The sequence below is a fragment of the Hylobates moloch genome, unplaced genomic scaffold, assembly GCF_009828535.3.
Source record: "Hylobates moloch isolate HMO894 unplaced genomic scaffold, HMol_V3 SCAFFOLD_2, whole genome shotgun sequence".
NCBI classification, from domain to species: domain Eukaryota; kingdom Metazoa; phylum Chordata; class Mammalia; order Primates; family Hylobatidae; genus Hylobates; species Hylobates moloch.
This window is the reverse complement of record NW_026652277.1, coordinates 162986093-162999409: the sequence shown is the minus strand read 5'-3', so window position 1 is coordinate 162999409 and position 13317 is coordinate 162986093. Positions and strand designations below refer to the sequence as shown.

At 36.4% G+C, this 13317-nt stretch overlaps 1 protein-coding gene and 1 non-coding gene across 15 annotated transcripts in view; one reads left to right on the top strand and one right to left on the bottom strand.

The window, feature by feature from the left end:
• Nucleotides 1-13317, bottom strand: part of SCAF8 (SR-related CTD associated factor 8) — a 231812-nt gene that overhangs the window by 128446 nt on the left and 90049 nt on the right. For 9 of the 14 annotated variants that reach the window (XR_009212529.1, XR_009212530.1, XR_009212524.1 and 6 more), the window contains 5 exons: nt 12606-12739; nt 10637-10781; nt 7796-7864; nt 3580-3798; nt 1321-2791 (listed from right to left, as the gene is read on the bottom strand). Coding sequence is in view for 6 of the 14 variants with exons in the window: in XM_058435618.1 (XP_058291601.1) it covers nt 1335-2791; nt 3580-3798; nt 7796-7864; nt 10637-10781; nt 12606-12739 (2024 nt within the window). In the remaining 8 variants the exon portion in view is untranslated. Of the gene's footprint in view, nt 1-668; nt 2792-3579; nt 3799-7795; nt 7865-10636; nt 10782-12605; nt 12740-13317 lie in introns of those variants that run through there. The other 5 variants (XM_032161021.2, XM_058435619.1, XM_032161013.2 and 2 more) reach the window with 1 other exon arrangement.
• LOC116477209 (U6 spliceosomal RNA) lies at nt 9735-9838 on the top strand. Its single transcript, XR_004250400.1, has one exon. It is a non-coding gene; the product is annotated as a U6 spliceosomal RNA (small nuclear RNA).

Here is a 13317-nt window from a genome sequence, read left to right as displayed (position 1 = left end):
ACCCAGAGCCCTACAAAACACATGATGGGTATTATGTTCCTGGTATACATATTAATGTCTTTAAGTCCACCAGCGCCACTACACATTTTGTGCAATTAAGAAATTAACTTCAGGCACGTGACCAGTGAGTACTTTAGTGTCAGTACTATCTATGCAGAATAGCAAATATAGTGTGAAACAAACCAATGCAAGCATTTATGTGAAATTTGGCTCCATGCTAACTCTGGCTTCATGCTTACCTATATTAAAAATAGAACTGCCAAACTACCAATGTATCTCTTTATAATATCTCTTATTTTACCTTCATCAAGACTAAGAGCTTTAACTATAACCCTTGTTAATTAGCCACATTTCTTCAATATTCTACCAGATTTAAAAGAATATTTTATTATCTAAACTTTTTCAACTTTCTATTTTCTCTGTATGTGCATGAAGACGGACATACAGAGAAACAGAAAAAAGCTACACGACTTCCACAACAAACATACACAGATATCATACACATACTGAGGAGGCTGCATGATTTTTATATCAAAGTACATGCTTTTTCCACCACATAGTTCATTGTTGTTATGATAGAAACCTTTTGCAAAAAATAAGCACATGCTAATAATAATTCAAGGTTTTAAGAATTTATAGATTAAAAAAATACAATTCCTAGAACACTGTTATCAAACAAATAAGTTTTATTGGCATCTAAAAACAAAATTCACCCAACATTGAAACGTACTTTAATATTTATGTTGTTGTTTTCTTGTTTCTTTTTTACTCACTGCAGTATGAGGAACAAATCACAAACACTTACTTTGGAGAAACAGAGACCATAGTGTAGATTTTACAAAATCACTTTTTAAAATCTCTGTATTGTGCTCCTCAAATATCTAGAGCCAGTCTTTGCATAAAATATCACAGCTTTATCTATAACCTTAAAATTCTGCAGCAGCCTAAAGATATGGATAAGATATACCACCACTTGCTATTCTGAAATATATCTATTACCATATCCAACCTAATGATAGTTATCTAAAAAATTCTTTCTTCCATAGGAAGTCTCTGACAAGCTGTTACTCATTTCCTTGACGTTAAAAGAATCTGGGGCCAACATTTATATTTTATCAGAAAAAAATAAAAAAAAAGTTTACCTACCATGTTCATATTAAGAACAATGTCTATACAAGTCAGTTGTACAATTATTTTAAGAGAAAGGTGAACATGAACATCAGATTAACTTAATTCTGGCAGACAAAAGTGAACAACTATGGTCCAGTCAGCCATTATCTATTACAGAGAGATGACAACTTTACAAAAGGTATCTTTTACCTACTGAGTGATGATTATGTCCCCTCAGTTTCTGTGCTTTCTACCACTGGTTCACTTTCTATATCAGCAACTGTGTCACTCTTCTCCTTGTTTATTTCATTTGAAGATGTCAGTTTTTCATAAAGTTCAGGATCATTCTGTACTGGTATAGGTGGTGGCTGAGCATGTCTCTCTGTATTTTCACCATTAACCTGAGGCACATTATCACCTTTTCGTTGAGAAGTGGCCCCTTCAAAATAATCAAAAACCCGAGCATGAGGAGGGGGAACCCAAGTGTTTTGAATTCTGTCTCGTCCAAGACGATTTCCATTCATTTCTCTGCAGAAATCAAAATCTCTGTCATCCCTATCCCTTTGCCTCTCCCAGGGTCTTCTGCGGTCATCAAAATCTCTGTGAACTTCTTGTCCAAATCCTCGGTTCCAAGGACCACTTCTAGGATCAAATCGATAGTTTCCAGACCGAAATCTACCTCTTTCTTCATGTAAGCCTTTTGGACCACCATAGACCGGTAGAACCCGATGCTCTCTCTCATCAAAATCTCCTCTATGCCCCCAGGGCTTCTCTGGATTAAAGCCAAAGTGGTCTCTTCGACCAAGATGATCTATACCTGGCCTCACAAGATTCTCTCTTATATCTACAGGAGGTCTTCCAAAATGATCCCTACCATCTAGCGGAGGCCGTCCAGGACCTTCTCTTGGATCTATAGGCCGCCCAACCACATCTCTAACATCCACAGGGGGAGGTCTACTAATGCTTTCCCTGGTTTCTATAGGAGGAAACCGGTAATCTCTATCTCCTTCCTGTTGAATGTTATCATTCCCAAGTGGTATCCTTTTTTCTGGGTTAGTAACATTGTCTATGCTTTGTCTTCCAGGAGCTAAAAAAGGTCTTTCTGGTTGACTAAAAATATCTCCTGGAGGAAAAGGTCCACGGGGTGGTGGATGAAGAGCTGAATCAAGTACCGATGGGGGTGGGATTCCCCGTTGGGGTGGAATTCCAGGCTGTATTAAAGGGAATCTTGGCCCAGGTGCCTGTGGTATTAGTCCTGGACGAATGTCTAACATTGGCATTGTGGGCATCCTTTGATTAGGGATACTTAAAGGCGGTAAGTTTTGAGGTCCAGCTGGTGGCTGTGTTCCCAGAAGTCCAGAAGTATTTGGAACATTTGGTGGCTGTACTCCTACAAGTCCAGAATTGTTAGGTATATGTGGGGGTAGCACTCCCAAAAGTCCAGAACTATTTGACACACCGGGTGGCTGTATTCCCAATATTCCAGAGTTATTTAGAATATTTGGTGGTTGGGCTGCAATAATCCCAGAACTACTGGAAACATTAGATGGCCGGACCCCAAGAATTTCAGAATTACTTGATACATTTGGTCTTTGGACTCCCAGAATTCCAGAATTGCTTGTCACATTTGGCGGCTGTCCTCCTAAAATTGCAGCATTACTTGAAATATCATTTGGAATCACTAAAAAAAAAAAAAAAAAGAGAGAGAGAGAGAGAAAACTCAAAATAACAGTCAAAAGTTTCCAATAATTTTAGCTTAATCAGCTACTTGTATCCCCCAATAATCAAGGTACAATAGCTACTACATGAAATCTTTTTAAGTTAAACAGAAATGTCAGGTATTATACTGATTTTCCACCTTTAATAAAAGCCTTTCTAAACCATAATTCTTTTTTTTTTTTTTTTTGAAGAACAGGAGTGGAGGTTTAAAAGGCTTTAGGACAGGAGAGAAAGGAAAGTACGCTTGGAAGAGACCCAAACAGGCATTAAGGTCAAGTGCCTCTAAACCATAATTCTTAATGTACCAACAGTGGGACCATAGAAAAAGGACTTACTGCTTTCAAACACCATATTTATCTTCTAGAGCTAGCTGGATAATACCTATTAGAAGTAAGTTCCCAATAGAAGTTATTCACACCCAATACTTCTTCATTTTTATCTTCCTGTAAGTATACAGATTTTGTGCAATATTATTTTGACAACACACTGAAGTAGTCCCAACAGGACAAAAAAAAAGGGGTGGTGGTGTGAGGGTCTTAATGGCAACATATTGAAATCTAGATTATCCTGAACAGAAGGCCACTTTTTCAAATAGAAATTTTAGGACATAGTGATCTCTTTTAAAAAAAAAAAAGTGCAACATTTCAGCATTTGTAGATTGAAGTGGTTACAAACGCATGCCACCCCAGAATTAAACACCAAATACAGAGAGGCAACCTCTTTTTTTTAAATTTTATTATTATTATTTACCTGATCTGGTGTTTTCACCAGAAGAAATCTGGTGGTCTATAAGATGAGGTACTTTTTCTTCAGGCTCTGCCTGTTTAGTTGGAGGATTAAAAACATTTCCAGCTGGCAGAGCGGAAGTAGCAAGATTGCTGGCAACAGAACCGCCTGGTATAACAAGGCTACCAAATCCAACATCTTTCACAGTTTCCGGTGTCATGGATAATGACGGCTGCACTAAAGCTGTTTGAAGAGGAGAAAAATATATTTCAGATTTAATGAGTCAATTCATATGCTAAGTTTTCTGGCAGTTTGAGTATTTAATTTAATGGCATCTCTGTATTACTAAGCACATTATATAATAACCAATGCTCAAATGACAAAATGAGTCATCATGAATAGGCTAAATTACATTTAGAAAGCTTTATCCAAAAATAGGGAAAACTAACAATTTTCAGAAATATTTCACCCAAAATGTTAAGACCAGCACTCAAAAAAAGTAAATTCTAGTAACAAAAAAATTAATAATTTTCTAGGAATGCCAGATTAAGTGAATGTCTAAACATACAGAAATGACTAGTGCAGATTGAAATGTGTAAGTATGAAAATCTGCCCAATCCCCCTGCAATTACAATGTACTAGGGTCCTAACATTCATTTAACATTACCTTTTGTCAGATGAAGTTAGAAACTCATCAGATGAGAATACATAAGGTGGACTACAAATATGAAGCTATAAACTTTCCATCTTAAAGAATGGGTAGAAATACCCCTGAGTGCATTTGTCACATATATTAAAAAACACAACCAGAGGAATACAAAATAATTACACAATTAAAATTTTTAGTCCAATATGTCACTTAGAATACCGTAAAATCATACTTGGAGAACTTAGGAAATGTTTTATCTTCATATGTAACCCTAGATTACCTGAACAAACTGTTAGCATACAACAGAGCTACAAAAATAAAAACACCTGTGGTCATGCACAAGCATTAAGAGAATTAAATGAGACAGCAAAGGCAATTTGGATAGCATCTGGCACACAACTATTTCTCTTTTTCCATTAATTGACTGCAGATTTTCCAAAATTAGTGAACTAGGAAAAAATTGGGAGGTTGGCTCTAGGGTAAGCCTCTGTGAATAGTGAATTCAGAAAAGACTTCTGAACACTTTGTCTAATTTTCAGAAAGAATAAACAATTCTTCCTAATGAACCAACAATAACAAAAAGAAAGACTTTTAAACCTATCTTTTTTTTGAGACAGAGTCTCACTCGGTTGCCAGGCTAGAGTGCAGTAGCGTGATCTCGGCTCGCTGCAACCTCCACCTCCTGGGTTCAAGTGATTCTCCTGCCTCAGCCTCCCGAGTAGCTGGGATTACAGCGTGCGCCACCACACCTGGCTAATTTTTGTATTTTTAGTGGAGATGGGGTTTCACCATGTTGGCCAGGCTGGTCTGAAACTCCTGACCTCGAGTGATCCACCCACCTCAGCCTCCCAAAGTACTGACATTACAGGCATGAGCCACCATGCCTGGCCAAATTTTAAAGCTATGTAAACACTGAAAGGGAGAAAAAGTTTAAGAATACAAGGAAAATGAATGAGATAATCAAAAGTTAAAATCTTTATATATCACATACACTCTTCAGGTCTAATTTTTGAGCTAGGCTTGCCTGAATTACTAAAGGTTTTTTCAGAAGCTTGGAGAATTACTGCAGATAGAGAGTAGACTAGAATGAAAACATTATTAAAAGGGTATATTTAGCATTTCTGTAATGCCCAATGATAGGAAAAAGGAAATGAATAAATGTCTATATTTACTGTTGCGCTGCATTACTTTTGAAATGTCTATTCTAGTAAAGAAAATACAGATATCAAAACCAAGTAAGCTAGAGTGTATTTCCCATAAAAATGTAAAAAAAAAAAAAAAAAAAATCACTTATGAAACTGGCACCACAACTACAAAGAAAAGATTTCAGGTAACCCTGATAAACAGTAATTTGATTATACATTTTTAATTAAACTTTTAGGTTCAAGGGTACATGTGCACATTCGTTATATAGGTAAACTTGTGTTTGTTATATAGGTTACTCATGTAACAAACAAATATTTATAGATACCTGTACATGTACCCCTAGTTATGATTATACACCTTTGGGATAAAAAAAAGTGGCAGAAAAATCTTAGTTTCATCTGGTAGCCTTGTTGGCAGTAACACTACTTTCAAACTACTACGTGTATGTCTATTTTGTACGAAAATGAAAAGCAATCATGTTACTGTTTTCAGTATATGAGAACACAAGCAAATATAAAAATCAAAGTAGCTAATTTGTTTAATAATAGTTCATATTCATTTTCTGTTCAAAATGCACATTTTCTAGTTTTGTCCACTAAAAATTCCTAGACTCAATGAAAACCCAAGAGCAAAATGAGAATCTAGTACCCAGATTGAATTCTCTAGATACCATACCCCAATTGGAAAAATGGCTGATTCTCAGATTGGAGGGAGGAAAATACAAGATTTGTCTGGGATATACTGGGCCAAAAAGCTAAGTAGCTCTCAAAACTAATGTGACAGGGAGGCAACACAGGTCTCCCACCGTCCAAAGATGAAACAATTTGCACTTCAAAAAAAAAAAATGCAACTCACTAGAAGTAAAAATCCATTAATCCATAAATACTAAAGAAACTGAAGGAGGAAAAAAAAAGGGAGAGAGGGACAAGGGAGGAGAAGATGAGAAATAAGAGAAATCTCTCTTCGGTCACTGGGTATCACTGGAAATACCTATAGATCTCATGACTCTGAGAAATGGCAATTAAAGAAAAAATAGCATCTACCCTGACTTTCCTGTACAAACCACACTTCAAGGTAACTAAGTACCATTACCTGATTAAGGAAAACTTTTTCTTCATTTAAGAAACATGGAAGGAATTATACATTTAGAAAGATCACCACTCTGCAACTAATAAAAAGTAGATCTAAGAAACAATGATCAATGGATGAAAGGAAATGTTTTTAATGACCAGGTTCCACTGTTCCACTGAATGTTCTAATCAATCTTAATAACATCATTAAAAGAGGAACAAAACACCAAGAGTGAATCAAAATGCAAACTAAGGACTTTGGGTGATAATGATTTGTCAATATAGGCTGGCTAATTGTAACATATGTACCACTCTGGTGGAGGATGTTGATCATGAGAGCCTGTGCATGTGTGGTGGGTGGGGGCTTATGGGAATCCTCTGTACTTTTGGCTCCATTTTGCTGTGAACCTAAAAAACTGCTCTAAAAAATAAACTTTTACACCGCCCCCCCGGGCCCCAAAAATGATGTGGGGCAAGAGGACAAAAAGGCACTGCAAGACTTCTGATGTGATATATAATACCAATCCTACAGCATTTTGCTTCTCAAATATTCTTGCTAAAACAGATGAACCGGAATCTAAGCAAGCCTTTGGCGCTAACTTCCATTTTACAGGAAATGCAAAGACAGTAATTTCAGTACCACAAACAAGCAAAAAACCAAATCCATTATTTAAGCTCTTATACACAGAACTGAACTGTTTCTTCAACAAGTCATGAGCATTACGAAAAGGAAGGGAGGACTGGGGCAGGACTGCACTAACATTAAGACATTTAATACACATAGCAAAACAAAAAAAACACAAATAGGATGAGAGGACCTTCTCTGAATTTTGACTAAAATAAAATCAATCATAAGAGTTTAAGGCCGAGTGCGGTGGCTCACGCCTGTAATCCCAGCACTTTGGGAGGCTGAGGCAGGCAGATCACGAGGTCAGGAGATCGAGATCATCCTGGCTAACACAGTGAAACCCCGTCCCTACTAAAAATACAAAAAATTAGCCGGGCGAGGTGGCAGGTGCCTGTAGTCCCAGCTACTCAGGAGGCTGAGGCAGGAGAATGGCGTGAACCCAAGGGGGTGGAGCCTGCAGTGAGCCGAGATCACGCCACTGCACTCCAGCCAGGGCAACAGCGAGACTCTGTCTCAAAAACAAAAACAAACAAAAAAAAAAACAACAACAACAAAAGAGTTTAAGACAACTAAGCAAATTTAAATAAGAACTGTCATTTACCGTTAGTATTTTAGAAATTATCTAACATGCATTTGTCTTAAAGCTTTCATAATAAAAATATTAACAGTAATTCACAAGAATGAGAACTGACACACTAAAATTAACACTACCATGAATAAAGAAAACTCTAAAAGTAGAAAACTTACATGTTGGTACTACTGGTGGAATCGTAGGGGGTGGCACAACAGGTGGGGGAACTGGAGGCGGCATGAAACCTACACGAAAAAAAAAACCCCAAAAAATAGCACAAGAAAAATTACTTATTTTAAATGAAAGATTCCAATAGCTACAAATGAAACTTCATATTCTTAAAATGGACTACAACCTCATATTTATATATATATTTTCTATTTTAAAAATGGCTTTTTTATACGCTGCCTTATTTGATCCCTAATAAGCTAGGTAAAGCAGAGATCCTGATTTATGAGAATATCCTATTTATTTACTCATTCAAGTCCCGTAGCATGCTCTATGGTGCTGTAAAATCAAAGATTAATAGGAGCCAGGTAAACTGTTTATATATGCCATTTTATTTATTCAATACATGTGTTTACTCAATAGATCAAAATATTTCTGTTAACTTTGGATAACACAATTTATGTTTTAAGCACTGAAGTAAATCTTCAATTTAATATTGGCTTTTTAATGGTTTCAATAAATTATTAATTTTAGATACCAGGTCTATGTTTCCCAGGCTGGTCTCAAACTCCTGGGCTCAAACAATCCTGCTACTTCAGCCTCCCAAGTAGCTGGGACCAGAAGCACACACCATGGCGCTCAGCTTCTTAATCATTTTAAATATCACACTATAAATTTGCTTCTTTGCATTTTTTGAAATATAAAGCTACCATTACATTCAACTAGAAAACAGTAACTAAAATAATTTTAAACTATAAAATCTACTTTGGTATTCAAGGTTTATTCCTGCTCTCACAATCCTGATTATAACTAAATTTTGTGGTAAATTATATGATATACATATTTAATTTTATTTTTAATAAAATATACCTTTTGTACATTTTAAAAAGTGGCTAAAAGAATAAAAATACATGATTGTTCAACAAATTAATAAGGAACAATGACTTTATAAAGCCTATATCGTTATGATTTTTGAAATAATCACTTAAAAATATCTTCTGAAATATTTAATTTTGAAATCACAAACAAAATTAACAAACTTTTCAATATTTAAAGTTATTACAATCTGTATCAATTTCCAGTTACACATTAAACTGTAATTTAGAACATTTACATGACCTATAAATTGCCATTCTCAGACAATTTTTTAGTCTTGCTAAAAACTCTACCCAACATCTAAGAACTTAAGTTACAGAAGTCAACATACTGTATTTCTTCTCTTATAATATGCAAATAATTCATGAATTCAAATACATTTTGTTTAATTTGGAAAAACTATATATATATTGTTTTGATCTAATAAACTTTGATAACAAAATTCTTGAATTAGAGTTTCTAGGTAAAAACTATAACTTAAATGCATATCTCATCAATATGTGTATGTAATTGCTTATATAGTTTAAGATGGAGCTTTTAGGCTGGGCACGGTGGCTCATACCTGTAATCCCAGCACTTTGGGAGGTTGAGGTGGGAAGATCACTTGCTTCCAGGAGTTCACAAGTATCTCTCCATCATCTTTCTAACCTAACCTCCCATGGTCTAATAATAAAAGCTTTTTTTTTTTTTTTTTGAGACAGGGTCTCACTCTGTCACCCATGCTGGAGTGTAGTGGTGCGAACACAGTTCACTGTAGCCTCCACCTCCTGGGCTCAAGCCTCCTGAGTAGCTGGGACTACAGGTGTGTACCACCTCACCTGGCTACTTTCTTATTTTTTGTACAGACAGGGTGTCACTCTGTTCCTGGGCTGGTCTTGCACTCCTGCACCCAAGCGATCCTCCTACCTCAACCTCCCAAAGTGCTGGGATTACAGGTGTGAGCTACCACGCCGGCCTAAAAGCTCTATCTTAAACTACATATTTAAGTTGTGTTTAAGTAATCTATAGTTTTCACCTGGAAAATCTAATTCAAGAAACTTTTTTTTTGTTTATCAGTAATTTATTAGGTCAGTACTTGCTTTGGCAGCACATACCCTAAAATTGGAATGATACAGAGATTAGCATGGCTCTTGTGCAAGGATGACACATAAATTTGTGAAGTGTTCCATATTTAAAGAATAAAAGTAATTTATTAGGTCAAAACGAAGTATTAAAAATTCAGTTATCCTTTTAAATATAATTTCTAATGTCAAAATGGAGCCTACTGATTCTTAGGAGGGACAATGCAAATTTTCTGGTGAAATGCTGATAATTATTAGAGAACTTTCACATAAAAACGGCAACAGAAATTTTACATTATTTTAAGAGTAATAATTCTTTTTTTTTTTTTTCACCTTTTTTTCTTTTTGAGACAAAGTAATTGCTCTGTTACCCATGCTGGAGCGCAGTGGTATGATCTTGGCTCACTGCAACCTCTGCCTACCAGGTTCAAACCATTCTCCTGCCTCAGCCTCCCGAGTAGCTGGAATTACAGACCTGCGCCACCACGTCTAGCTAATTTTTGTATTTTTAGTACAGATGGGATTTCACCATGTTGGCCAGGCTGGTCTCAAACTCCTGACCTCAAGTGATCTGCCCACATTGGCCTCCCTAAGTGCTGGGATTACAGACGTGAGCTACCATGCCCGGCCATGGTTTTCAATTATTCTAAAGAAATTCCATTTTTCTCTGTCAGTGCTGCTTCTCCCCGCAATCTGCATCCTGAGAACAAGTTAGAAAATAAGATTATCTGGCCCCTACCACAGACCGAGTAAAGCAAAAACAGCGGAGGCTGGGCCCAGCCATCTGTGCTTTAACAAGCCCATGCATGCTAAGGTCTCAGAACCACTGCTCTATGGTATTTAAATATGGAAGAAGAAGAACTTAAATGATAATCTAAACAGAGTTCAAATATTAAAACAAAAATTCCTTACCAGGTGGTGGTTGTGAAGGGTTAAAACTTGCTCTTAAAAAAGGAGGTGGAGGGATTGGACTGAATCCAGGAGGAGGAACCGGCATCGACACAGGAAATGCTGGTGGGACTAAACTAACTGTAGGCACGGCTGGCGCCACTGGAATCTTTCGTGGATAGACAAAAAAGTTCACTCATCAGTTTATTCACCTGCATCTTGGAACAACTAAAGGCAAATTATTCTATTTCTCTTTCAGGATAGTAACAAATACTATAAAAAGGGTTTTATGCCCCCTTTTTGTATACTTGCAAGTGAACCTACTTAGGGTAAAAACAAGGCAACGTTATTCAACAGAGAGTTTTTACTTGGAGATTATGAATTTGATCTTACATTCAAGTGATGTAAACTAATGGTCACCTAGTTCAACACTGAATATTATGCTCCATTTTAAAGTGCCATCTCCCACTCAGTAATACCTGTTATGCAACCTAACCACCATTAGGAAGCATGTCAATAACAGCTTTAGAATGGCTTAAATTTCTCATAAATTTATTTTCTAATCCTAGCATAAGTACCTTTTACTCACTCTAGGTAAAAGTCGCAAGTATTCATCTGCACCACAGCTTTACCTCTCTTGTAAATTTCACATTACATCAAGTGTCTATTCAACATCCCAGTTGTGCTGACTGAAAGATACTCCTACCTAACAACATGTATGAAACAACTGATTTTCCAGTCGTCCTTCCCAAAAGAACTCTTCTCAGTCTTTCCCAGTCTCAGATAATGGTAACTCTATCTTTCCAATTTCTTGGACCAAAAACCTTGCCTCTGCTTTTGCTCATAATAACCCCAAATCCAATCATACTAGGAAAAGTCCTGTTGGTTACAACACCTTCAAAATACACCTAGTATCTGACCATTTCTCATTACCTCCACTATTTTCTCATTACCTCCAGTGCAATAGACACTCCAGAAGTCTATTCTGAGCCGCCACCAGCTCTCATTTGGATTGCTACAACTGTCTTTTAACTGGTCTCCCTGCTCAAAGCTCACTACAGCCTATTCTCAAAATAGTAACCAGTGCAATCCTTTAAAACTGTAAACCAGATCAAGTCACTCCTCTGCTCAAAATCCTCCAATGACTCCTCATCTTTCTCTCTCTCTTTTTGTCACATGTAAAGACCCACCATCCATCTCATTCCAAGTGAAAGCCAAAGTCCTTAGAGAGGACTGGCTTTATTCTAGCCCACTTAACACTCCTAGACCACACCAATCATATTCCTGGTGTGGGACCTTTGCACTGGTTGTTGCCTCTGAACAGAATGTTCTTCATCAGATATCCACATGGTTAACTCCCTTAGTGCTTTTAAGTCATTGCTCAAATTTCTCATTCTCAATTAGGTCTATCCTCACCATTCTATTTAAAAGAGATCAGCCTTACGCTACCTTTTTCCTTCCATAGGATCTCATAATCGTATTTATTTTACATTTTTTGTCACCACTATTGAGAATAAAAGCTCCAAAAGGGCAGAGATTTGTGGGAGTTTTTCACTGATACCTAGAAGAGTGAGTGTCACAGAGCCAGTACTCAATAAATATTTGTTCAATAAACAAACATATTTAAATATGAACGACATCATTTCTAAAAATAATTTTTCAAAAAGTATTTGATCAAACTCATTAAAATAACTTACTGTTCTATCAATTTGACTCCTCAGAAAAACATGAACCTAAAAAAACCTCTGTTTTCAGAAACAATATTTCCATATTTACCTTTATTTTAAACCTAAGGTGTTTAGCACAATGATACCACAGCATTAGCAGACTTTTTTTTTCCTTAAAGAGATTTAAAAGAAATATTCTTTTCCCTAACACTACTGACATTTATTCTGATATGGAGATTTTCATTCTAGTTTTATAAAGTAAATACATGATTAAAAACAGAAATGTAAAACAACACAAGAAAAAAAAAACCCACTTCAACACTAACCTGCAACATAGCAACAGGAGGAGGGAAAACCTCTGCCTGGGTTGTGACCACTGTCTCCTTTTCAACTGGAGTTGGGCTCTGAGTTGTCTGGACCGTCTCTTTAACAGGTTCTGAGCTTTTCACAGTTTCCCACTCTAAACAAAATATTTGAAATTGATTTCCTTTGCATAGGTGCAACTTTTCATTTTCTTCTTTGTATTCATTTATTTCACATCTAAATCCTTCATCTACCTTGGCACATCTTTAAGATATATCCACAACTGTAGGTGCCACTCTAGATTTCTGCCCAGATTAATCTGATTAGGATACTATGGAGTTCAAAAAACCATGACACATGAGACACAAAGGAAAGACACTAAAATATTTCATCTAAAGAAAACGCTTAGAAGGGATACAATAGATATGTATCTCAATGGCTGGCTGATATAAGAGGAACTAACCGTACTCAATTTTTTATCACAAAATACAACAAAGGAAGACCAACTAGGAGAGTATTAATCCAATACAATAAAATCCTTCCGAAAATACAGCTATGCAAAAAGAGAACAAAGAAGCTCTAATGGTTCCTCTCTCACCCTTCTCCATCTCATTCAAAGTAAAGATCAAGTAAGACAAAATAAGATTTACATGACTTTGCCCCTCTGTACCTATCTGCCTTGATCTCCTACTACTCATTCCTCACTCACTCTGTGCAAGCTATAATGGTCTCATT